General features: G+C 43.2%; 1 protein-coding gene across 1 annotated transcript; it reads right to left on the bottom strand.

Annotated features, from left to right (window-relative positions):
• On the bottom strand, window positions 1–25,619 carry GET4 (guided entry of tail-anchored proteins factor 4). The gene is made up of 9 exons (XM_005289152.5): window positions 25,285–25,619; window positions 13,318–13,396; window positions 12,628–12,709; window positions 11,467–11,616; window positions 9,165–9,303; window positions 6,892–7,032; window positions 6,734–6,809; window positions 4,228–4,300; window positions 1–1,368 (listed from the first exon to the last, which is right to left on the bottom strand). Exons 1-9 carry the CDS (start codon window positions 25,440–25,442, stop codon window positions 1,280–1,282), a joined length of 987 nt encoding a protein of 328 aa, XP_005289209.1. The 5' UTR covers window positions 25,443–25,619; the 3' UTR covers window positions 1–1,279.
• Window positions 25,620–27,352: the final 1,733 nt, after the last annotated feature.

Raw genomic sequence — 27,352 nt, 5'->3', positions numbered from 1 at the left:
TCCCAGTATAAAGTATTTATTTAATACTCAACAATTAACACAAAGTCCTCCTTTAAATTCTTATTTTTTTTTACAGTAAATAAAAATGTATTATTCCCCCCCATGCATGATCACCGTGTATTAATCTAAGCCTTTTATTTTAGATGTGAAAAAATAAAGTGTTTCCCCGATTTCATCTTTTAATCATACAGCTATCACGTGGTGCACTGCATTGAAAGGAGACAAGAATTATTATGCCGAATGCACAGTTTGTGGTTATTATTTTTTACATAAAGTGTTAAATGAATCAACCACCCAATAAAAATAAATATTGTATCTTAAAGAACTGATAGTTTTGCAGTATTCCTTTTCTGTAAATAGACCTGTGTTTCAAAGATTTCCATGTGCTGCATATAGCAAAAAAAATGTAGTGGTTTTGTTTGGTTACTAAAACAAAACCTTAAATTGTCACCTTTACACACTATTACAGACCTAAACCTAAAAGACTCCATTCTAAATGAAAAAAGCTATGTGTTGGAGGAGGTTTTTTAGCTGCTGAATATCTATGTATAAAACAAGGCTAAGAAATTCTGGTCTAATTAGCAGCCAATCATCTACATTCAAATGATCCATTCTTATCGGAGGAGAGGTGAGCAACTACTTATAAAGGAACATCTGTATAAGAGTGGTGTAATTTGGAGACTGATTTTAGATACACAGAATTGTTCTGGATTGTGCAAATTATACTAATTGCTGTGACAGGAATGAATTTCAGGGATGTGTGTGTGGTATTGAAGTTTCCTGAATGTGCACTTTTAATTACACCCTCTTTGGGTTGTCTTGAAATACTTTTGGCACTGGGTTTATAGATAAGCTATACAACTATTTACCCTGCCTTTCAAGACATTCCTTTGTGACAGCAAAGGTCAAGCATTTTTCATAATACACTAAAACAAAACTGATTTAAAAATTAAAGCAACAAACAAATGTTTATGCTTTATTTTGTATTATTGTGAAAAAGGGAATACTGCATTTGAAACTGTAGAAGACTATATATCTTAATCAAAGCCACCAGCCAGCACATTGGAAGTCTGATAACAATCATTCCAATCAGTTCTATTGGCTATTTCTTTTTACATAAATAATATAGACCAAACATCATAAAACATTTCAGCAACCTTCTTTAACAGAAAAGAGGAGCCCTTTTAGTTGTTGAGAAACAATTGCAGGACTCAAATTCTGAAACTGTCTTTTGAGTTATCAAATTGCCAAATTCATGCAGCTCCTAATGAAAAAAAATTCAATCAAGTTCAATAGGACTGCTATCTTCTTGACCATCTTCTGCATCATCATCTTCCCCAGCTCCCATCAGACTGTTTAAAAGATTTCCTATAATTAAATACAGGATAGTTAAATTTTAATTTTGGAAAACTGGTGGAGTAAACTATTTTATTTTGAAGTTCATTACTGTAATGGAGTGGATAATTAAAAATATAAATATAGAAGTTAAAAGGTATTCCTCAAAGCAGTTTCACAGTAGGGTACATTGCAGGCCCCCTCTGTGTTTCTTATGTCGCTTTAAGTTATTCAGATACTTACTGATATATGGAAAATTTTACTTCAGAATTAATAATTCTTTAAAAACAAGGCCAATTTTTAAAAACAGCACGTGAAAAACATTTTATCATCAATAAAAAGTGATTACAGAAGACCACAGTAATCATCTCAAAAACTGCATGCCAAAGCGAGCTAGAGCACTTTAAAATCGGAGCTAGAACGGACTAGAAAACTAGAGAGCTATAGTTGAATCAAACGTTGTTCTATAAAAAGACTGAGCACCTGAGTCTCCATTTACAAACAAAACAAATCAATATATTTTAAATAAAAAACCATATAAGCAGTGAAGTTATTTACATTAATTTTGAAAGCTACTTTTTCCAACTGAAACATTGACTAAATATTACTCCTGGGGGGATTCTGTGCCAAAAAATTCTGCGCCAAAATTTAAAAATTCTGCAAATTTTATTTGTCAAAATAATGCAATATAATCACACCAGTTTCATTTGTTTTGGTAAGTGATTTAAACTACAATATAGAAAAAAGTCACAATAACTGTTCAGCATTTCCTAAACACATGAAAGTTAAGTTAGAAATACTTGGTAACTAATACCCTGCATTCCAGTTACAATCCTGGATTTTCATTTAAATTGCATTACAGAACACCACACAGGGGGGAAAAATAAGTAGAATGTCATTTTAAATTGCTCAGACTTTCACACATGAAAGTCATACAGTTTTGTTCATCATTGTTCTGGACCTAGCTGCGTACTTTGGAAAGGGGTTTGGTTCTGATTGTCCTGACATTTTATTGACTGCTTGGTAAATGTTTTATTTGCCCTCAAAAGTCGTTTGTTTTTTTTAATGGGTAAGTAAAAAATCTAACCCCATTATGCCACTTTGGCACAGGAAAAAAGTGAGAAAGCGTGTAGATCTTTCTAGCTGATTCCCTTACTGTCTTTACATCAGTCTGGCAATGTAGGGGCCTTAAAACTTTTACAGGTTTTTAAGTTCCTGGGGGAATTGACTGAGAATGGGAACAGTTAACGAACAACAGAATAATTAACAACGTTACTATGCAGACAGGTTGCTACATTTCTGCTTCAGAGAATAAGATCAACAGAAACATTAACAATTTTTTTTACAAATTATTTTCTTTAACATAAAAACAAACAATTTTCAGTAACATGATACTAATATTTAATTAAGTGTTTTTTCAGTTCTCAAGAAGTTACATTTTACTAGGCAGGCAGGGTGCTACACTTCTGCCTCTCCTTCCTCCTGCATAACAAAAAGACCTACGCTCCTCCACCCCCCCTCAAGCGGCAGTATCAAGAGGGACAGTCTCTTTTGCTTGTTGCCCAGCCCCAGTAGGCACACACATCAAGCCCCTCTCCCCCTGCAGTAGTATGCATCTCTGAAGCTGCTCCAGGCACGCTGGAACAGAAGCGCTGCCTTGGCTGCAGAGGAAGAGATGCGTGTCCCCCCCACAGATTTCTTTTCCATTTTTCTGCATGAGGGGCATAGAAATATGAGGGCCATATGAATTCTGCACCCGCCCCCCCTGCGGGCACAGAACTCTGTCAGGAGTAAAATATGGAGAATTCTAACTTCAGTGGGATTTGAGGACAATCAGCACTTTAGTGACCAGCCCCTAAAAAGACATCTGAGAAATTAAAAGTTTTTAGATATATCAGCTTGATTATTGACATGCTTTTTAGGTTCCAACTTTTACTGAAGTTGACTCCATTAACCCTGGAAAAGTTGCTGAAAGCATTGAATGGCAGGACAGATGTACATTGTAACATCTGCCTTAAATACAGGAATGAGTCTTGGGAAACAAAATTGTGGTTTATAACATAGCATTCGCATGTCCTCCATCTCACTCTCAGATTCAAACTTCTGAAAGCCTGTTTACATACTGGCTCAATTACAATAGTGATATTTTTACTAAACTTTGGGTACCAGATAAAGGAATTAAACAGGTATTTATTATAAGCCAAAAAAGTTTCTGAGGAAGAACTTATTTCTTTATGGGAAAATATTGTAGTCAATGATTTTTTAAATATAATGTGACTCAATTTGTTCCGTTGTGATTTAAAAAACACAAAACAAAACGTGAATAGTACTTAGTAACTGATGTTTTGATTTCTTCTTCCAATAAGACTTTTGTAGAAAAAACAGTATTAATATTGATTCCTCCTGCAGAAATAAACATTTACTACACAAACACTACTTACTTTGAAAAATATTAGACTTCTAAGGACCCAGTTCCGCAAATACTTCCAGACGTACTCAACTTTAAGAAATGAATATTCCCATTGAAATTAACGGGAATACTCTTATGCTTCCAGTGAAGCCAATGCATAAATTTCAGCAGGAGGGTTTACTTTGCAATTTACTATTTAATCTCAGATTTAATATTTATAGGGATATTATACCATTTCTTCCCTTTTTTAGCCGAAGTGAGGATTTTACAAAATTCATATCCATTCCAAGGGTAATTGATTCATTTTATATTGGTGACTAATTTTATCTGTGTTTACTTGTATCATAAAGACACTATACATAAATTACAATTAATTTAATAAATTAGGCCAAATATAATGGGTGAGTAATAGTCCATAAACTGGTACTATTTCCAAAAAGATTAGAGGTTGTAGCCATAGACATTTCATTGTTATAAATTACCTAGTAATCCTCCGTAGGATGACGTCTGCTTGGGTGGAACTCCAAAGAAGAGCTGTCCTATTCTATCTAGGTACTGAAATAACACACAAAACAGATGTTAATTGTTTATACATGTCGAAGTATCTAAGACAAGAAAAACAGATGTTAATTGTTTATACATGTCAAAGTATCTAAGACAAGAAAAGTCAAACCCTATAATTTTCTAGCACAGGGGTGGGCAAACTTTTTGGCACATCTGGGTATGGAAATTGTATGGCGGGCCATGAATGCTCACGAAATTGGGGGTTGGGATGTAGGAGGGGTTGAGGGCTCCGGCTGGGGGGTGCGGGCTCTGTGGTGGGTCCAGAAATGAGAAGTTCAATGTGCGGGAGGGGGCTCCGGGCCTGGGAAGACAGTTCGGGTGGGGGCTCTGGCTAGAGGTGCAGGCTTGGGGGTAGGGCTGAGGATTAGGGGTGGGGGTGCAGGAGGGTGCTCCGAGCTGGGATCAAGGGGTTTGAAGGACAGGAGGGGGATATGTGCTGGGGTTTGGGGCGTGGGAGGAGGGCAGGGGTCCAGGCTCCGGGTGGTGCTTACCTCAAGCAGCTCCCAGAAACAGCAGCATGCCCCCCCCTCTGGCTCCTATGCGGAGGCGCAGCCAGGCAGCTCTGCACACTGCCCCGTCCGCAGATGCCGCCCCTGCAGTTCCCATTGGCTGTGGTTCCTGGCAAACAGGAGCTGCAGGGGCGGCACTTGGAGCAAGGGCAGTGTACCAAGCACCTTGGCTGCCCCTACGTATAGGAGCCAGAGGGGGGTCATGCCACTGCTTCTGGGAGCTGCGTGGAGCCATGGTACGCAAGGAGGGGGGCAAGCCCCTGACCCCGCTCCCCAACTGAAGCGTCGGAGCAGGGCAAGCCCCGGACCCTGCTCCCTAGCAGGAGCTCGAGGGCTGGATTAAAATGTCTGAAGCAGAGCCGTAACAAGGGCGACACGAGCGAGGCACTTGCCTCAGGCACACAAAGCTGGGGGGGGGGGAGGGGCGCCCTAGGAGCACATGCAGTGACAGTGGTGCGGGTGAGTGTGCTGCTGGGGGGGGCTGAAAAGGGGGGCTCCTTTTTTTTTTTTATTAATGGAGATATCCCATCTCCCAGAACTGGAAGGGACCTTGAAAGGTCATCGAGTCCAGCCCCCTGCCTTCACTAGCAGGACCAAGTGGTCCCCTCAAGGACTGAACTCACAACCTTGGGTTTAGCAGGCCAATGCTCAAACCACTGAGCTATCGCTCCCCTCCTCCCCCAGAGCTTGCTACTGCCAGCAGGGAAAGGGCTGGGGGGAGTCCTCCTCTCTGGCCCCTGTCCCGGAGCACCCTGCCTGCACCCCAAACTCATCCCCAGGCCTGCCCCACCCCAGAGCCCACACCCCCAGTCAGAGCTTTCACCCCCCCACTGCACCCTCAACCCTCTGCCCCAGCACTGAGCCCCTCCCACACCCCAAACCTCCCATTCCCAGCCCCAGACAGAGCCCTCACCCCTACTCTCGCCCTGAGCCCCTCCCACACTCCAAACCCCTCATCTGCAGCCACAACCCACAGCCCTCACCCCTGCACCCCATCCCTCTGCACCCCTCCCATCCCCAAACTCCCTCCCAGAGCCTGCACCCCAATCCCCTGCCCCAGCCTAGGGCCTGCACCCCAGACCTCCTCCCTCACCCAAACTCCCTCCCAGAGCCTTGGGCGGATGGGGGATGGAGTTTGGGCGGGGCGTGTTCTGGGCACCACCAAAATTTCTACAGACCTGCCACCCCTGATCCTGCCCTGCAAACCTGAACTCCCAGCATTCTCAGGACACTGCTGATCCCTAGTGGCCACTGCTGATATCCAGCACCTCCCTCCTCTCTTAACCTGTGAGTCCCTCTCTGGACTGGAACTGGACTGGAACCGAAGACCATCTTGAAAGCAACATTGCCAGCCCAAGCAGTCAAAAATCATGAGTTGACCCCCCAAAATCACAGGCTCTACCACCGCCCCTTCATTCATTCTTCAGCGGCAGGCCCTTCCCTCCGAGAGGGACTGAGGGACCCGCCGCCGAATTGCCGCTGAAGAGCCAGCCCTGGGGGAGGGCGCAATTTTATATTCTTGCCCCGGGTGCAAAAATACCTAGTTACGGCTCTGGTCTGAAGGGCCGGATGCGGCCCCCAGGCCTTAGTTTGCCCACCCCTGTTCTAGCAACACAACTTCTCTCTCCAATTTGCAGAGAAACAAATGTTTTTGAAAAAAATAATTAAGACAATGTGCTTTATATTAAAGAATTACCATAATTTGCCTTTTGAGAATGCATTGTCTAAACCTCAGATTGTTCCACTGACAAACACTTTGCACAGTATCAATCCCATTTGATAAAAACGTGACAAAGAGAGTCATCTGTTGCATTTTATTAGGCTACACAATATAGCCCGTGTGTATATTATGTTGAAAAGGCATTATTTAATCAATTCTACTGGGCTGTGTTACAACTAACTACTGATAACTCACCTCATTATACATAGGATCTCTTTTCAGTGAAGGTTGATACTGTTCACACAATACTGTAAATACTGTTAGTTTTCCTCTAGAAAGGAAACAAAGCACAAAATGTAATCTTAGCACAAAATGAAAAAGTTAATTAAAAACAAAGTAAGAAGAAGTCATACCCATCAACAGCCAGTAACAGAAACCAGATGAAATTTAGCAATGGTTGTACAAATGGAGGCCCCTTTTCTATTGAAGGATGTTTCTGTGTATATGTTGTAAAAACCACGGATGCACTGGTCTTATTTTTTAAGCAGAGAAATCTGAAAGAGGAAGCAGTAAAATAGATGTTAAAAAGGGTATTTGGGAGCTCCCAAGAATTTCTTTTAAACCAAGAAAAAAAAAAGTCTAATGTTCACGCTGATCTACAATAACTTTAACTTAAAAAGCCACATCAGGCTCAATAGATCAGTTAATAACAGAAGCTCTATTAACTGAAAATGAAGAGCTCTAGCAACTGCTTAAAACCAGCCAAGGAGAAAATTGTTAAACGACTTTAAAGAACACCAGAAGCATTTGCAAATTAATAAGAGTCATACTGTTAGCTTAGATAGTAATAGTCAATGAGAAAGTTAATCTAAAGGAAGGCACGATTCTATCCAACTTTATACAGGCTCTATCAGAAGCACGTGAAAAATTGTAATGCTGCTACTTTTTAATGCATAATTCAGGTTAACTGGAGCTGTCCTTACTGTGGCCAAAAGTTGATCCCGTGGAAATAAATTTTCATTTCAGCGCATACCTCATTTTTCCTGATATCCAAAATAATCACCCCCTTCTTTTGGTGTGCATCTGTTAATCTTGAATGACAAAACAAACTTCTCTTCTACTCTTGGTACTGATTCAGTGCTAGTACATCAAACGAATTCTGTCCATATTGAGTCTAAATGTCTGCAAGTCCTATCTTAAGTAAATACAGGCAGATTCTCAAACAGAATTTGTCACTAGGTAATGAACTTATTGATGACCAAGATCATCTGATTCTTGAATAATGGTAAGTTATTTCTAGTTATAGTTTTTGCAAGACCCACACACTTACTGGGAACTTTGTGCTCAGGTGGTAAATGCTAGTAAGTATTGAGAGGGCTGTAATGAGAGACTTCATTTTCAGTTCTGTATTAGCCTCTGTACCTGAACCATTAGACTTTGTGGGTTTTTATTATTATTATTATTATTATTGTTCACTGCTGAAGTTACAACATCAATTTTGCATAGGATTAGAGCTTGTGATAAATCCACATATGTTGTAAGATTTATGCTAGCTATACATCTAGGTCAGTAAAAGATTTAGTTGCGTAAATTCTGCTTGGCAGAATATCACTTTATAAATGCTTTTGAACACATGTAATTACCCTGCCTGTACTGGAAACCCATAAAGGAACTGCTCCAGTTTACAGGTTGGAGAATGTTACAGTAAAAGCAGAAAGACTAGGTTTGAGAAGTGTTTCAGCATGACAAAAGCAACTACTGTTCCAACCTGTCCAACCCGCCATATAAGAGGCTTATTATAATAAAAAAAAATTAGAGGCGACAGATGAAAGGGAAGCCATTTTTGCTGGCAGTTAGGCAGGCAGCCTGGGAACTGCTCATCTTCAGCGCGTGTTAGTTAAAACGGAGTTAAAATGAACACCGTACAGGCTAGTAAATCAAAATATTTGACTATCAGTTTGCAAACCTGCATGATTATATATATTCCATCCCCCTATAAAACAAATACTTTAATGATCTTAGGAAGCTGGCAGTAACTCCACTCATTGAAGTACCCTATACTGCCATTGAATGTGCTTGATGAAACAAAAGTAGTAGTTCTTAGATGGCCAGCTCCCAGGCAGGGATCACATCAGGCTTTTGTGTTTGCAGACAGCCCAATACAATGATCTGGGCCTCTTGGCACCACCATCACATGAATAATAATGACAAGGACATATTTCAACATCAGACTTTCAGGGGGTATTATGAAGAGAAGAAAGGGATCTTACAAATGATTACAAATTCATTTTTAACATAAGGGCACTAATATAACCTCTTAAAAGGAGAACTTTTACTTTAATGATGAGGATGCTACTCTCAGATTCAGATGGATTAGTTTAGTTCTCCCAGTAGTTAGTGTGCTTTCACACCTTCACGGTCAAATTTTTTTTCCACACACACAAATATACAAATTGTGGGAGTGGGTCACATACAATCTTTGAATCAATATACAAAGTTTTTCCATCTCACTAACTACACAAAAGACTAAAAAACTTTATTCACTTTTACAATTTCTTTTGCAAAAAAGATATTTAACTCATAGTTATCCTACTTAGCTTGAGGCCAGAACACCAGAATGTAAATAGTTTAATCCAACACTTTGCACAGCAAACACTTTTATAACAAATAAATGTTGAACACCTACTGTAAGACTGCCTGAGCTACAAACATGTCCACCTCACTGCGATATCCCCTGGATGATGAATATTCTACTAGCATATTAGCACATCCTTCGCCATCTGTGGAGTGCAAGAAGTGATACCGAGATTCACAATAGTTTTGCTCTACAGAAGAAAGACAAAAAGAAAACAGCTGTTAAGAAATCAGTTTGTTATGCTTAATTCAAGAACATTTGGTAGGTTTGTTCCTTTTCCAAACAGAAGTGTCATGGGGCTGTTATGTAAACATGGGTATATACAACAAATACAAGGAAATGGCCATTTGTCGTTTCAAATAAATTGTAAGTACATTTTGAATTAGTAATATTTAAAAACTGTTTGTATTCAGACATTGCTTCCCCTGTCTAAATCGGTCTTACTCCTCAAATAGTCAAGATTGTAATTTGGTGTATCAGCATATTAAATATATTATTACCAGTAGTGAGATGACGGGGCAAGAAGTTTCACCTTAAACTCCAATGCCATTACCTTGAATCGTGTGGAGAAGAGGTTTCACCTAATTTTAGTCTGACCCACTCCCACTATCAAACTTAAGTTATTTCTTACTGTAGCAAAAGTTAATAGGAAATAAAAAGATTTTACCAGAACTTCATTTCAGGCAAAGCTGCATTCTAGCCAATGGCCAGGGCACATCAAAGTCATGATATTAATTATATTTTGAACCTGAAAGTCCCATTTTAATAATCCAGCCTTCTTCAAAAATAGACACGAGAACGAATGGATATAAACTGGCCGTGGGGAAGTTTAGGCTTGAAATTAGACGAAGGTTTCTGACCGTCAGAGGGGTGAAATATTGGAACAGCCTTCCAAGGGAAACGATGGGGGCGAAGGACTTGTCTGGTTTTAAGATTAAGCTAGATAAGTTTATGGAGGGAATGGTTTAATGGAAAAACATGATTTTAGTCAAAGGAATACCGTGCCATGGCAGGTAAATAGTATAATGGCTAACAAGGGTCAGGCTGGAGACTCTTGCCTACATGCTCAGGGTTTTACTGATCGCCATATTTGGGGTCGGGAAGGAATTTTCCTCCAGGGTAGATTGGCAGAGGCCCTGGAGGTTTTTCGCCTTCCTCCGCAGCATGGGGCAGGTATCACTAGCAGGAGGATTCTCTGCCAATTGAAGTCTCTAAACCACAGGATTTGGGGACTTCAACAGCAGAGTCAAGGGAAAGGGTAGGGACGGCTTTGTGGCCTGCATCATGCAGGGGGTCAGACCAGATGATCATAATGGTCCCTTCTGACCTTAAAGTCTATGAGTCTATGAAATTAAAGTCTCAAAAGATAGGACCTAAGAGAACACCTGTGGATGGATAGCAAGTCATCTGCTCTAGTCTGAGCACACTCCATTTTAAGTACATGCTGTTTCCTTTGCCCATCATGTCCAAACTCCTGTTGAAGCTTCATTGAGAAACCAACACTAATGCTTCAGAAATATTCTCACTCAGCAGCTGACAACAGCAGTACCCATCAAATGCCAACCAATAACTCACACAATTACATCACTGAGAAACAGCACATCAAACAAAGGCAGTCTGAACTTTCGACCAAGGGGTAAAGTTTACTATTTTTGACTAACATCCAGACTTCAGAGCTGCAGAAGAGCAGGTCTGATTTTGTTTGGTTAGAAAGTTCACTTAGTATATTGGTATTGGTAGAGACCCAGGGGACATCAGAGAAAGTGACTTTTTGTTCAATTATTCTCAAACTAACGTTCATATGTACTGTATATAACACACCTTAAATTCATGCATCATCTATGAGTAAAGTAAGAGTTTTATGCACCTCTCTCTTATCACATTTTACATTTGATTTCACGCATAATGAAACCACAATAAATTCAAGAAAAGGGCTCTGAAATTGGTTATGTTAAGTAAGTCTGATGGTCAGAGCTCAATTTCATGTAGACACCAAGTCAAAAACCTAAAGACCACTGGGAAGTGTTGCCATGTGCTGAAACTGTCTGTGGCTAGTTTATCCAGGATTTAAAAAAAAAAAAGAAAAAAAGAAAAGCAGACACTGAAATAACTTATAATCGATGGTGTCTTAAACTCTATTGTGACTAGCCTGGGTTTACTAGAGCACTACGTGGAAGCCTCAGGTTTATCAAGCAAAATTTTAACTTGCACAATATGAAAAGAACAAACCCAATCTATACACATTTATATTTCATTTTTTCACCCTTAAGAAAATTTAGTTATTGATATAATTATCTTAAAAGATTGTAGAAATCTCAGTGTTACAAAAATGAGCAAAATCAATTGTTCCTACCTTTCCACAACGTGATGGCTAATAACTGATGTAGTTTCGGATGACCGAGTTTCCCTGATCCACCACTGGACCATTTCAGTGCTCTGGACACAAAAGCTACTCTTTCAGGAGAATTTGGATCCATCAAACTAAACACTTTAGCCAAGTTTTCTAGAAGCAATACAAATATGCAATTAACATTACCAGAAGCATAGCAAAGTTTCTCCCGTTATCAATAAACCTTTGTAAAAACATCTTGAAAGATTAGTTGTTCTTCTTAAATGAGTGACTGAACAATGTACTTCCATGTGTAAAAGTCAATCTTAGCTCTGTAAATCAGTAACTTCCAATTGACCTCTCCGCTGCAGTGCCAGAAACCATACCCTGCCTAGTAACTGGCACTAGGTAGGAACAGCTTCCCATGTCCCATGGCTTAGATGTTCCTTTGCTGTCAGGGAGTTCCAGTGAGGAGACAAGGCTTCAGTTAGGAAGGTGCACTCCAGTCATAAGAAGTGTCAGGGATGGGAGCCTGTAATTAGGAGCAGGGCTGTCGGAGGACCGTGGAGTGAAATGCCAGACTGGACCTATGGAAACCAAGTGCATTCCCTATCCCATTCTCCAGTTGGTCAGCAGGCCCCTAGAACAGCAGTTGATGTGGAAGGGACTCTTCATGTGATTTCCAGCTGGGCAGCTCAGAAGAAGAGCTTTATGAACTGCACGCTTACCGAATCAGACAGTCCGACAAGCAAAGATTCTTTGACAAAATGGCCGAACCACGGGCAATGCACACACCACCACACTGACTGGATAGGAAGCCACTGTCCATCAAAGCGGCGGAGAGGTCAATTACTGTGCAGACAATACTTGTCGCTCCTGTGCTGGGGAGAGGACAATGCCAAAAATCATGCTCCACCTACAAAACATAGTGATGTTTGCTCAAAGTATGTCCGTATGCTTAGAGCCACATCAATTACTGAGAATCCATTATTTTTCCAGCAATTTTGTCTGTGTGTCACGTCTGGAACTAAATTAACCCCTTAGCAAAACAGGAGCCCACAACTCATGGCACAATGAAAGGGATTGAACGTTTAGGAGAACATTACATTTCTGATAACACAAATTTCTCTGACGTGCAAATACACTTGAAACTCTGTCAAACTAAATACAATGAGATAATCTCACCTAGTAATTCATCTGTTACTTTTGCGTCCGATTTCTCTAAGGACTCTAAAACCAGCATGGACAGATCAGCAGCACTGTTTTGCTACAAAATGTGCACAAAAACAAGAAATGTATTGTTAGTGCTGAAGCTATCATTAGTTGCTAGAAAAAGATCAAGAAAATGCTTAAAGTGTTTTGTGAAAAGCAGACAATTTTTCAGATGGAACAGGGACAATTAACCCTGTTCCACCCCACAAAAAGTAGTAGTAATTTAATAAAGTAAACCAAAAATCTGCATGAAAATACAGCACAACTGGCTTAGGCTGCAAATGCAGTGTGGACACACATGAATGTCAAAGTCTTTACAAGTGATGCAATTCATCTCTACACAGAAAAGACACAGGACTCATGCACTGGGAAAAGACTACATAGCAACTTCCCACAATAAAGACTTGTCTACATGGGGACATTCAGGAAAGTTAAGACGAATTAACCAAATCCTTGAAGAAGGATTAAATGAACTAAGTAACATCACACAAGGGTTTAATGTGCTTTAACCTGTGTATTGCTTCATGATCTTAGTTGATTTGTCTTTTCTGATTGTCCGAGTGTAGACAAGCCCTAGACTACTTATTAGCCCAAAACTTCAAACACTAATGAGTCACCATTTAACCCTCAAACAATTTGGAAAAAAATAAAAGGATTTCTTACTTGGCTGTGACTAAAGAACAACAGTGCCCCTGAATACATCAGTTCTCTTGCTTCTACGTGTTTGCCTTGGGACATATACCTGCAAATAAAAACAAAGCAAAGCAAAAAATTCTTGAGACAAAGTATCATTAAGTGACAGGTTTGCATATACTCAAAAATCACTTGAATTTGAAAGTAATTTAATACTACTTGAAGCACAAGGTGACAGATTTATTTTCAAAAATGTATGTTTGTATTGAAAATCAATGTATAGACAAGTGAAAGCTACAATGAAGCTGGTTGTATAGAAAGCATATAGTATATGACTGGACCTTATTATGAATATTAAAAAAATAATTTCCCTTTCTTGGTTCTCATTCAAAAGTTAGTCCCAAAAGGAGAACTGATCAAAAGTTAAGCATATGAAAACAAGGAATTATACTAGAACTTTGGAACATCACGTTACCACTTTTGCCCTAACAACATTTTTAAATATAAAACTTAATATTCTTACTCTCTTGGAACAGTGGGACAGCATCCAAAAGTCTGGTATGATGCACAAGACACAAGTGAATAATAAATGCAAGTCTCCAGCCTGTCCTATTGCATCAGTTAATATATGGAAGTTTAAAGTGCTTTCAGTATAAATGCTATACAGCACTGTAACATACGGTTAAGCCATTTAGGTTGCATATCACAAACATCATATCATATCATATCATATCATAAGAACGGCCCTACTGGGTCAGACCAAAAGTCCATCTAGTCCAGTACAGGGAAACCCCGCTATAACGCGCCCCACGATAATGCGAATTCGGATATAGCGCGATCATAATGTGGCTCCCGCCGCCCCAAGTGCGCAAAAATAAATAAATAAATAAATAAATAAATAAATAAATAAAATCCACAACACACCGGCCGGAGCGCTGCCAAAGCACAAAAAAAAAAGAAAGGAACGTGCCTTCCCCACTGCCTCTTCCCCCTGCTTCTCCTTTTGGCAGGAAGAGCCATTCTCCTCCCCAGCTGTCCTCACTCTTCATCTGCCCCTTGCACATCTCCCCTGCTCTCTGCCCAAGAGAAATTGACCGGCTTGAAACTGACCGGCTTTAAATGGTAAACTTTTCATAACCCCACTATACCGCAACCCCGCATTTATCGCGATCGAATTTTTTGGACCCCAATCATCGCGTTATAGCAGGGTTTCACTGTATCTTGTCTTCCGACAGTGGCCAGTGCTAGGTGCCCCAGAGGGAATGAACAGAACAGGTAATCATCAAGTGATCCATCCCCTGTCGCTCATTCCCAGCTTCTGAGACATCTCCACTCAACTCTTTCCCAGTCTCTTCTCACTGTCGTCTAGTCTCCTGATTACCACTTTTGGCTGCTACACAAGAGGACATGGGAAGTGCAATCATCCTTTGTAGAGCCAAATTAGCTAAGCTTTGATAGTATCTACAAAGCTGACAGCAATCAGAAAGAGTTACCACACAATACACCTCTACCCCGATATAATGCGACCCGATATACACAAATTCGGATATAACGCAGTAAAGCAGCGCTCCGGGGGGCAGGGCTGTGCACTCCGGTGGATCAAAGCAAGTTTGATATAACGCAGTTTCACCTACAATGCGATAAGATTTTTTGGCTCCCGAGGACAGCGTTATATCGAGGTAGAGGTGTATTTCAAAGAATCTGAGCAGTCACTTTCACCCATTTACAAAGACAGCAAATACAGTCTTAGGCCTTGTTGACACTTGCAAGTTGGAGCGCATTAAATCAGCCCTGGGCGCCCTGACTCCTGAGGTGTCCACGCTGGCAAGGCACTTAGAGCACCTGGACCCCGCAGCTGGAGTGCTCCTGGTAATCCACCTCCACAAGCATAGAGCTTTCTGCCCCCGGGCTGACACGCTACGGTGTCAGTGTGGATGATGTGTTGCATTACTGCATTGTGATTAGCTTCCGGAAATGTCCCATAATCCCTTGAAGTGGCCACTCTGGTCATTGTTGAACTTGGCTGAAGGCATACAGATATCCCCTTTCAAAGCTCTGTTTCTGACAGCCCGCAGGCTTATCTGCTCCAGGACACAAAGCAAACCAGTACTGTGGAATGCTCCTGCTGGGGTGGTGTGGGGAGGAGGGGGGGGGGGGAAAGGGAGGAGAGAGAGAGAGAGACGGGGGCTGATGTCGGGTTTCCCCCATCCCCCGACCGCTGTCTGAACTTACAAGATAGCATGCTGACACACTGCCCCCCAAAACACACGCTCTCTCCCCACACATACACACAACACACTCCCTACCCCCTCATTTGAAAAGCAGCTGCCAATCTAGTAGGATGCCCATGGAACAATGGGATTGAGAACCCTGCATCATGTGATGCTGTGCCTGCCCCATTAGGCATTGCAAACCCTTTCCAAAGCACACTGCAGCCACTTGCACACTGGGATAGCTACCACAATGCACTGCTCTCTATGGCCTTGCAAGAGCTGCTAATGTGGACATGCTCTACAATCACAAGGAGCACAGTGTGAACACACAGCAGCACTTTCCCTGCTGCTGTCTTCAAGGGCTGGTTTAACTCCCGGTGCTCTACATCCGCAAGAGCAGACATAGCCTTAGAAACTTCACACTTCAAAACCCAATTGCTCAACAATTCAGCTTCTAGCTTCTTCATTTAAAAATGAATGTTAAAAACCTCAAAGTGAGGAAAAAAACAACCATCCTTCATTCCAAAATTGCCATTATAAGGCCATGTGATTATTACCACACTGCTGTCATTACAATCTCCTGGACATAACATCCACCACTCTCTATAGCTAAAGGTTTTGTATTGTCTCAATTCTAAATTAAAAATGCAGTATCTGATACAGGTGGTAAAAGGATCTTAGAGAAATGAGAAATTATTTTTGTCGTCTTCTAATTCCCAAGTCTGTTTTGCCTCATGCTAGATTAGAATACTTGTCAACTGTGCAATCACCATTGAAGACACTAAGGATATTAGCCATTGTTTTAAGTAGTCTTGGGTGCTCAAAAGAACATTTGAGACAAGATTATCTTTTCTACGGGTACGTCTGCAGCGCCGGCAGTTACAGCGCCGCTCAGAGAGCGCTGAAGGGAAACCGCTGTTGTGTGTTCACACCATCAGCTGCCTACGCAATAGCACGTTCATGCTTGCAGCGGTATTCTTGGCTGCTATCCCACAGAGTCTCTCTTCCTCTTCTGCTGCTAAGAGTTGTGGGAAGGCGGAGGGGGTCACAGGACATCCTGGGTCCTGTCCCAATGCCCCGTAATGCATTGCTTCGCATCCCAGCAATCCTTGTGCTTAGTCTGCATTTGGTGCCATCTTTCAACGATTTGCGTACTGCGCGCTCTGCCTCTTTGGTCTGCAGGAATGGATCCCATACTGTTGACCAATATGCTGCTCGCTCTCACTAACATGTCACGAGTGGCAGTGGAGTTATTCCTTAAACTACAAAGGCAAGAGGAGTTTGACATTGATCTTGCCACGCATAGCAGCTACGACATGAGATTGCTTGTGGCATTCACAGAGGTACTGACCACAGTGGAATGCCGCCTTTGGGCTCGGGAAACAAGCACTGAGTGATGGGATCACAATGTCATGCACGTCTGGGAGGACAAGCAGCAGCTGCAGAACTTTTGGATGAAGAAAGCCATATTCATGGGATTGTGTGATGAGCTCGCCCCAGCCCCACGCTGTAAGGACACGAGAATGAGAGCTGCCCTGTCGCTGGAGAAGCACGTGGCGATTGCACTCTGAAAGCTAGCTACTCAAGACTGCTACCGATCGGTTGCTAACCAGTTCAGAGTGGGAAAGTCGACCGTTGGACACGTGTTGATGGAAGCGTGCAGGGCCATTAATCGCATCCTGCTCCAAAAGACCGTGACTCTGGTAAACGTGTATGGCATTGTGGATGGCTTTGCACAATTGGGCTTCCCTGACTGCGGAGGGGTGATAGATGGCATGCATATTCCAATTCTGGCACAAGACCACCTAGCCACTGAGTGCATTAATCAGAAAGGGTATTTCTCTATGGTTCTCCAGGCGCTTGTGGATCACTGTGGGCTTTTCACAGACATTAACGCAGGCTGGTCTGGAAAGGTGCATGACGCACGCATCTTTCAGAACGCTGGCCTGTTCAGGAAGCTGCAAGCAGGAACTTTCTTCCCAGACCAGATCACTGTAGGGGAAGTCAAAATGCCCATTGTGATCCTGGGAGACCCTGCCTACCCCTTAATGCCGTGGCTTATGAAGCCATACACGGGGAACCTTGACAGCAGCAAGGAGCAGTTCAACAACAGGGTGAGCAAATACAGAATGACTGTTGAGTGTGCTTTTGGCTGTTTAAAAGCCTGCTGACACTGCCTAGATGGGAGGATGGACCTGGCCCATGACAATATTCCTATGCTTATAGCAGTGTGCTGTATGCTCCATAATATTTGTGAAGGGAAGGGTGAAAGCTTCACTCAGGGCTCAGCACCTGAAGGCTGAATTTGAACAGTCAGAGACTAGGTCTATTAGAGGGGCGCAACACAGGGCCATAAGGATCAGGGATGCCTTAAGGCAGCAATTTGAAGCTGAAATCCACTAATATTTGTTGCTATGCTCGGGAGTGCAATGCTTGTAATGCTAGGAGGCGACTGGTGCACATAATGCAAGGAGGGGCCTTAACATAATTGTATGTTGCTTTGCAGGGCTCTGTTGGCTTTCAATTAATGGAATAAAGATTGCTTTCAAACCAAAACAATTCTTTTATTAAAAAACAACAACTGGAGGAGTGAGAAACAAAGAAAACACATCAGCACTGTGGGGGATAGGGGAAGGGAGGGTCCCAGGACAGTTAAAGATTTGTGTATGTCCAGGTATCATATGCAACCTTGTCCTTTGGAGTGCAGTGGGTACCATACTTCGGCAGGGCTAACCTGCAGAGGGACAGGTGTTGAGTGCAGTGGGTACTGGGAGTCCGCAGGGCTCGACTGTGACGGGGCAGGAGTGGAATGCAGTGGAATGACTGGAGCCAGCAGGTGATAATCGTGTGTTGGCAGTGTCTGGGGGGGGGGGCGGGCGCATGGGAAAGAGTTTTGTGACAGCGGCTGCAAGGGAGGGCAGCAGAGCTGCTCGGTTTGCAGTGGTAGTAGCACCTGGAGCGTGTCTGCTTGGTGTTCCACGATGTTTAAGAGCCGCTCCGTGGCTTCATTCTGGCATGCTGCGTTCTCCTTTCAGTCCCTCTTCTCGCTGTCCTGTCTCTCCTTTAATTCTTGGTTTTTGGCCGCGGAGTGCATCATGGCATCCCGCAGAAAGTCCTCTTTAGTTCTTTGTGCCCTCTTCCTAATTCTGCACAGCTGTTCAGCTGGCATAAAGAGGGAGGCTGGGCTCCCAAGGTCATATCTGTGAAGCCAAAATGCAACATTTTACAGAAGCAGTATTGTTTGCAACACAGAGACCACTGATTCAGTGATTTAAAAAACTCAGCCACTATTCACATACCTGTCACTAACTGGCTGACCCCAGGCAAGCACACATGAGTCACGAGCCCCCCAAAATGGTGAGTAACAGCAGAGGAAAAATCAGTGTTCCAGGATCATACTGTACACTGGGCATGTGGCTCTTGGGGAGAGCCAGCACTGTAGGGGGGGCCTTATAATCATTACTGTCCCCACATTTTCCACAGGCTGTGTTCATTATGAAAGATATCTCGCTGCTGACGGTGAGCAGGGAATCAAGGGAGGGTCTTCTCTAAGACTGCGGCTTCCACCCTGGCCCTTATGTGGCTCGCCTGTGTACAGCAATGCCCCCCCAGTGAGGGCAGAGTAGCGCAGGAAGGTGACCCTTAATGGGGCAAGAAACAAAGCAGCTCTGCCAAAGAATCTGTGGCAGCGGATTGCCCAGTATCTCCATGAGAGTTTCCTGGAGATCTCTGAGGCAGATTCCCGTGAAGTGAGGGAGTCAGTCAACACCGTGTTCTGCCGCTCAGATTAGGCATGTGGTGGTATGCGCATCATGCGGATACAAGCCTGCTTTCTGCAACCCTCCTGCCCCTAACAACTCGTTTCAGCCATTCCCAAAAATCAAATCCACTTACCAGGGGCTTCCTCTCCTGTTTGCGGTTCGCCAAGCTCCGACAGCTGTGACTGGCTAGACTCCTCCGGGGTAGAGAAGAGCTCCTGGCTGCATGCATCTCTAACCTCCGAGTAGTCCTCTGCCTCTGGGTCCTCCCCCCCCCCCCCCCACATCCTTGTCCAAGATTTCCTCCTCCTGGCTTGGTCCACTCTCGACTGGCACACGAGCCACCAAAGTATCCACAGTGGCCTTCGCAGGGGAAGTTGGGTCGCATCCGAGTATTGCGTCCAGCTCTTTGTAGAACCGGCAGCTCGTGGGCGCAGCACCGGAGCAGCGGTTTGCCTCCCGCTCCTTGCGGTAGGCATTCCGCAGCTCTTTCACTTTGACCCTGCACTGCAGTGTGTCCTGGTCATGGTCCCTTTTTGTCATGCATTGTGAAATCTGTCCATAGGTATCATAATGCCTACGGCTGGCGCACAGCTGGGACTGGACAGCCTCCTCTCCCCAAATGCTGATGAGGTCCAGCAGCTCGGCATTGCTCCAAGTGGGGGATTGCCTGGTGCGTGGAGCAGGCATGGTCACCGGGAAAGATGTGCTGAGACCACTGCATGCGTCACCGAGCAAACAGGAAGGGGACTTTCAAAATTCCAAAGGAATTTAAGGGGTGGGGCTCACGGTTAGTCACCTGAGGGCAGGGCAGTGGAGTTGAAACCGATGACCAGAGGCGAAAACACGCATTGTGGGACACCTCCCGGAGGCCAATCACAACGCTGTAATCGACCAGGGTGTCTACACTGGCACCGCGGCAACGTAGCCCCAGTGCAAAAAGCTGTACGCCTCTCGTTGGGGAGGTTTTTTACAGCGCTGCAACTCCACAGTTTCTGTGCACTAAGGGCTTGGCTACACTTGCAAATTACAGTGCAATAAAGGAGCCCCAGGCACCCTAGCTCACTCCCCGTCCACACTGGCAAGGCACATAGAGCGCTCTGACGTCGCGGCTACAGCGCTGCTGGTACTCCACCTCGGCGAGAGGAATAACATTTGCTGCGCCTTGGCTACAACACCCGGGCGTCAGTGTGAATGAGGTGTTGCGTTACTGCGCTCTGATCGGCCTGTGGAAACGTCCCATAATCCCCTTAAGTCAAGTGGCCACTCTTGTCGTTGTTTTGAACTCCTGTAGGAATGCGGAAATGCCCTTTCAAAGCTCCGTTTCTGACAGCCGGCATGCAAGCCGTTACTGTGGAATGCTGTGTGTGAGAGAGAGAGAGAGAGAGAGAGGCAGGGGGAAAGAGGTCTGCTGCTGTCTGAACTTACAAGACAGCATACTGACATGCTCTCAGCCCCCCAAAAACCCACTCTCTCCCCCCCCCCATACACTCTGTCACATTCCACCCCACTCCTCCCATTTTAAAAGCACATTGCAGTCACTTGCATGCTGGGATAGCTGCCCATAATGCACCACTCCCAATGCCGCTGCAAGTGCCGCAAATGTGGCCACGCCAGCGTGCTTGAAGCTGTCAGTGTGGACAGATTGCAGCGCTTTCCCTACTGCGCTCTACGAAGGCTGGTTTAACTCAAAGCGCTCTACATCTGCAAGTGTAGCCATGCCCTAAGAGGCTTGGCAGTGTGTAACCTTCCAGAGTTACACTGCCGAAAGCTGCTTTACAGTGCAGAAACTTGCCCAATGTAGACAAGGCCAAAGTTGACCTTCCTGGATTCCCACTGATCTTTCAGCCAGACAGATAAATAAAAGATCAGAAATCGTACCTTTTTGAGCTAAGGTTTTTTTTTGCTCTCTCAGCTAAATTTCTGAGGCTGACACTGCTTAAATGTCAATACAATATATTAAAATTCTGGAAGTATGCTCCAGTGATTTCACTTTTATTTGATCATACTACGCGTTCCAAATTATTCTGGTCCTTGGCTTATTTGTGCGTTTTTGTTTATTTGTTGTTGTTTTTTTAAACTAAAAGATCACCTTTAATCTGACTGCCGCTGTACAGACTTTTTATGGACTCTACCGTATAGCAGGGATTGGTTTACCGAATGGATGAATAGGTTCATATGTGATGATTTTGCAATCCTGGCTATTTATATTTTGAATAATGGCTGTTTGTTACAAGAGGTTTAAGAAATAGCAATCTCTTTTTTTCCTTCTGATTTATTTATATAAAAGTAACAATGTTCCCTCTGGCCAGACAGGACAAAAATACCTGTTTCCAATAAGAGTATCTCTGTTCCTCCTCCTACAAGCAAACTGCCTTCTAACACTACCTTCCTGCTAAGTGAACTCTAGAGACCCATTAATATTGATAGTTCAACAATACAAGGTTCTTTCTCAGTTCCTTGCTCCTATTCCACTGCCCCCAAAGCATTGCTTTTCAAGGTCACCGCCTGGGGAGTAAAAGACCAAAAATCAGGAAAACACCTATGACTAGGTGTGGAAAATATAATCGCTTAAGTTTGTAGCAATTTTATTTATTTAAAGCAGCATCTTACAAGTCTATTTTAACTGCCATTAAAGCATACAACTATAAATGGAAGCTATTAGGAATCCTGTGTCTGCCAAAAGCTCAGTTAAATTCCTTCTTTTGAAGATAGGACACTAACAAAATAATGCCATTTTAAAATGAAAATTGTTTAAAAAAATAGTTGTGTTGACAGAACTAATATACTGCATTACGTTTATCAAGATATAAGCGGTGTGTATTTGCACAGTAATGTAGTGGAATTCTATGTGCAGGTTTATTCAGATATGAAATGAGCACATTACAAAAGCTAAGACAAATTTAGCCTTCAAATCTTTCAAAAACAGAATTGCTCACTTCATGATATTGTATAGTCACTCTCCAGATCATGACTGAAGTTATTAAGAAAGCAACATGGAAAATGAAGTAGCACGGTATCTGGCGTGTCAATTAATTAATTAAATTGATAATACTTCTTGTTCCTTATCTTTTTTAAGCTTCCCCATTGTTATAGATTGCAGTGGAGTGGGAGCAGGGAAATGTAGCAATGGATCGAAACATTTCTGTAAATGAGACCTTGATGGCTTACTCAGATTAAACCAAGTGTCCTTGAGCACTAATAAAATGTAAGCCAATTTGACTACCACCTTGAAGTTAAACCTGGAAGTCTGACTTGAAATTTCCGAAGTCAGAAATCTAGATGTGCTTGATGGTTCAGCACCTACAATAATAATGAGACCCAAGTACGTACATTCATAGGAACATAGGAATTGTCATACTGGATTAGACCTGAGCTCCATCTATCCTGTCTCCAGCAGTGGCAAGTATCAGATGCTTCAGAGGAAGATGTAAAAACCCTGAAGCAGGGAGAAATGGATAATTTGTCTACCCTCATTAGGTCTCATCCTAATCTCTATTAGGGAATGGTTTGAACCATAAAGTTTAGTATCTCTTCCAAAATGTATTAGCACTAACTATAACAACTCTAGATATTCTTGTTATTCCTAAGTGGTATCCCTTTCTGAATATTGATAAATTCTTGGCCTCAATGACTTCCTATGGCAAGGTCCACAGTTTAATTATGACTTGTTATGAGGAAGTATTTCCTTTTTATTATTTTTTAATTTACCACTTTATTTCACTGAATGCCTCCTTGTTCTTGCGTTATGCCTGATCTACCCATTTTAAATTAATTCAGTGGGTTCAAGCCAGGATGCAAGTTACTGCATTTTAAACTACTATGAAAGAAAAGAGTGCTTGTTACAAGTTGTGTAAGAAAGAAAAACATTGTCACAATCTAAACTTTTCTGCAACAAAATTAAAGAGAGATTTCTGCTGACAAACTGTTTCAAAAGAAGTATTTGGAGATGTATTGTTACCCTTAAACATCTGAGTACTATTTAGTCTCGGTCACTCGGACAAATATTAAATGCAAAAGAGTGTTTAATAATAAAGTCTTACACAGTAGATGACAATTCAAGATTACAGCAGACATGTACTCAAAGTAGTAATACCACAGTACAAATACTGTACCATGAAGCAGACCTGTTACATTGCTCATTAATAGGCAAGGCACAAATTGTGGAGTTGTGCAGTAATATCTGCCTTTTTTTTAAATTCCCATGTTGACTAAACATGGTGAGAAATCAATGTATTTTAAAGAGTCTTCAAATCAAGTTCTGCTTGATAATCCGTCAATGACACTAGAATCAGGACATCCAAAAACCAGAATTACATCTGATCTGCAATTAAAAGCCGACCTGCCAAGCAACCCATTTGGAGAGACACCCTCACTGGAGATTCATTTAAGACACATTTTAAATTATCTTAGTGTTAAAATGGGGGATTTCATTGTGTATTTTAATTAAACAATTGATCAAAGTTTGTTTTGTTTTTTTAAATTCAAATTGTAATTTTATGACAGGTTTGAAGAAATTTGCACACTGTACTTTTACACACGAATGACACTTATAATTAAAAGGAAAACATTTTGGAGTAATAAGAGTTTACAGGTGCTAAGGATATACCTATGTTACCACCAGATGCTAACTTTTACCCAGCATGAGGTTTACTGCAGAACTACTAATTCAGTCACACCAATAATATTAACACCCTGTACTACTATTCTATCTTCCATCTGGGGATCTCAAAGTCCTTTAGCAAATGTTAATTAAGTCCTTTGGCAGCTTGTTTTAATATAGTTAACCTTTACATAACTCTGAACAGAAACTGCTCCTCATGAACTCACATTCTTTAATCCTTCTTAAAATGTAACCTCATCCTTTTGTTTAAGTTTAAGCATCCCTAAAAAGGAATGAAAGCAGCTGAGAAGGTGGAAGGGGGATAATGTAACTAACCCATTTATGCATCTCAATAGAAAAGGTGCAAAACTACCTTGATCATTACCTTTCTTTCCATTGGTTAGAGAAAGGAGACCTCTACCAACAGGACTGGCCTTAGGATGCCAAGATGCTGGAGCAAATTGGCATAACGGGGGGAGGGGGGTAAGAAGAAATGAGTAAGGAATCTTTTTCTCCAATCCTGCTTGCTCCAAGGCAAGTCTATAAGCAGTGCCAAACAGCCAGAAAAGGAAAAGAGAATGAAAAACCAAGCTGCATCTGCTTTTGGGCCTAATTGTTGTTGAGATCACATGGGGCTCTCTAGACGAGTGTGATGACAGCCTAGCAAAGCAGTAGAGTACAAAAAGGAGAGAAGTTGAATAATGAGACCATTTATACAAGGGAGGCAAGGGGCCCACGATTAACAGGTCTGTGTGTGGACCTTCCACAAGAGGTCAAGCACCCATCAGCTGAGTGGTGGTGAAGAGCTAAGCCATGACCTGCCTCACCTCCCAGGCCAATCACTTCAGGGTGGAGAATGGCCCATGATCATTAACTACAAGACCCCACCATCAATGGGTGGCCCCAACCCTGAGTAGGTTAGAGATCGGGGGCCAGTCTCCAGATTTGCTGGCCAGGGAGTCTCGGGGCACTATAACGCCAGCTTCCACCCTATGAACATCTAGGTAGCTTGGGGCGCCCCCCAAGCCAGACTCCAGCCCCCACTTCACTCCCCTCTCCCCCCAAGCCAGACTCCAACCTCCTTTCACTCCCCCCTCCCCCGCCAGCCAAGAGCCCCTCTCCCCCCAAGCCAGACTCCAGCCCCCCCTTCCCTCCTCCCCGACCTCCCAAGGGGGAAGGACGAACTGGGGCGGTGGGTAGAGGGAAATATTCTAACCCCTCCCGCACCCACCTTCCCCTCAATTCCGCCTCCCCTATGCACTTCACGGTGAGCACCTCCCCCCTCTAGCCCAATCAGCTGGCGAGTAGGAGAGACGGGCAGGCCGTGCGTCCAACAGCCTGGGCGGGGCGGGGCGCGCGGGCAGCAGGTTAGTGTGCGGTCGGAAGGCTCTGGAACGGGCAGGGTTGCCGGGCCGGGCTGTACCTGAAGAAGAGGGTCCGATACATCTGGTGCGCCTCGTAGTATTCGCCCTTCTCCACGCTGGCGCGGAGCTTCCCCTCCACCCGCTGCACCCCACCCCGGTTCCGCCCGCCGCCCTTCGCGGCCTCCTGCTCCGCCGCTGCCATCATCGCCGCCGCCATTGATGCGGGGGGAGGGGGCGGAGAGAGAGACACGGGCCCGGCCCCGCAGCTGCCTGCTGCTCGCTACCCGGGCCGGCTTCCGTCAGCCCCGCCCACCAAGCAAGACGGCAGCCTGGGCGGGCCAGTGCCCGCAGCGCCGCTTCGCGGTGGCGACGCTACACCACGTGACTCAGCGATGGGCGGGGGAAGGAGGGAGGCTATGGGGGCGGGGCGGTAATCGTAGTGAAGGGGGTGGATAGAGAGCGTGGGCTGAAGGGTGGGTGGAGCGAGGAGGAGGGAGGGGAGGGGCAGATGGTTTTGGTGAGGTCCAGGCTGAGGTATCCCCGCTGGAGGGAGGATTGGGATCCTCTGACAGGATTGCTAGCTAAGGCTGCTGCAAAAGAGCCTATCCCAGCCCACTTCTGCTTGTTTGGGTGCCCTTTTCCTTCGCTATTAATTTAACCTGCTTTTTTTACCTTAGAAATATGAGGAACGTCAAGCCTGGTTTTGCTGGGGGGGGGGATCTGCAGAGGGTCTGAGCAGAGGTGTATTGTGAACTCACCTTATCTCAAGACATGCTGAATCTTTTACAAAACCAAACTTTCTCCAATATGTGTATTAGGCGTGAGTTAAATAGGGCCTCAGTGTGGAGAGAGTTTTGTTAATAAAATTATACATAATTCAGGGCACACGGGTGGTAAAAAAAATATTTCATACTATGGTCACCTTTTTGAAACAGGACTAGATCAAAGCCAACTCACAATACATGGCATCAGGGCCCATATACATGGCAAAATTCACAGGTTCTGTGACATTGGTGACCAAGCTGACATACTGGATTCTTAGGCCGCAGCAAAAACCAAGTGTCTGTCTAAAACTTCCTGTCCTTAGTTGCTCAGTTGTCGCTCTTTTGTGAGGTTAATTTTATTAGCCCTTCAGTCACCTGAGACTTCCAGGGTAAAGGAGATCTGAATTTCTAGTTCTCTCGTCAGTTTCCTGCTCATGCCCTTCCCTTTTAAAAAATAATAAAATGTTCATTCTTTATACCTCATTAGGAGCAAAAAACAATTTCTTCTTTGCAAGTTTACTTTAAATATTGCTGAAAAAACAATTAACACTTGGCAGTTACATGAGATTTCCAGTGTCAAGAACTGATTCTGGAGTCTAATGAACAGGCATCAATAGAGGAAAAACTAGCAGAGTATTGCAGTGTGCTAGGAACATCCCTTCTAGATTTGTGACTACAGCTTTGGAAAACTCACAGAAAAATCTGCCCCCACATCCCAGGTTTTATACTGAGCCCAGTTGTTTGGACAATGTTATGTGAATACTCAAGTACAGACTACCACACGATCAATAAAGCTCAATTATGTATTTCTCTACTGAGTCTTAAAAAGTTCCAGGCAGGAAAAACATGGGATGGATGACATTGCAAATACAAAGCTTCTTGATGCACATGACTTGTATTTTAATCTTTACAACTACTGATCTGAGTAGCTTAACATGGAATTGTGTTGTTTCTCTCAAAGGTTTCAACAAGTTTTATTCCACTAGAGGGCAACTGTTTTACACACTCAAATTTTGTGCAAGGAAAAAAAAATGAAACCTTGAGGACTTCTGTTCAAATGCAGTCCAATGGAGTTGCAACCAAATACCATTTTGTTGTCACAGAAAGGACAAGTTTAAATATATGTTTTTATCTGACTTAATCTGCAGCTTCCTTACTCAACATTACTGTTTAGTTGTGTCATTTTGGTGTGTTGCAACAGCATAGTACTTTAAGTAATGTCTGATTGAATTTTTTGGGGCAGGGATACATAAGAATGGCCATACTGGGTCAGACCAAAGGTCCATCTAACCCAATATCCAGTCTTCTGACAGTGGCCAATGCCAAGCACCCCAGAGGGAATGAACAGAACAGGTAATCATCA

Source organism: Chrysemys picta, chromosome 10 (genome assembly GCF_011386835.1).
Source record: "Chrysemys picta bellii isolate R12L10 chromosome 10, ASM1138683v2, whole genome shotgun sequence".
NCBI lineage: Eukaryota > Metazoa > Chordata > Testudines > Emydidae > Chrysemys > Chrysemys picta.
The sequence above is the reverse complement of the archived record's forward strand: the minus strand, read 5'-3'. Positions and strand labels throughout refer to the sequence as shown.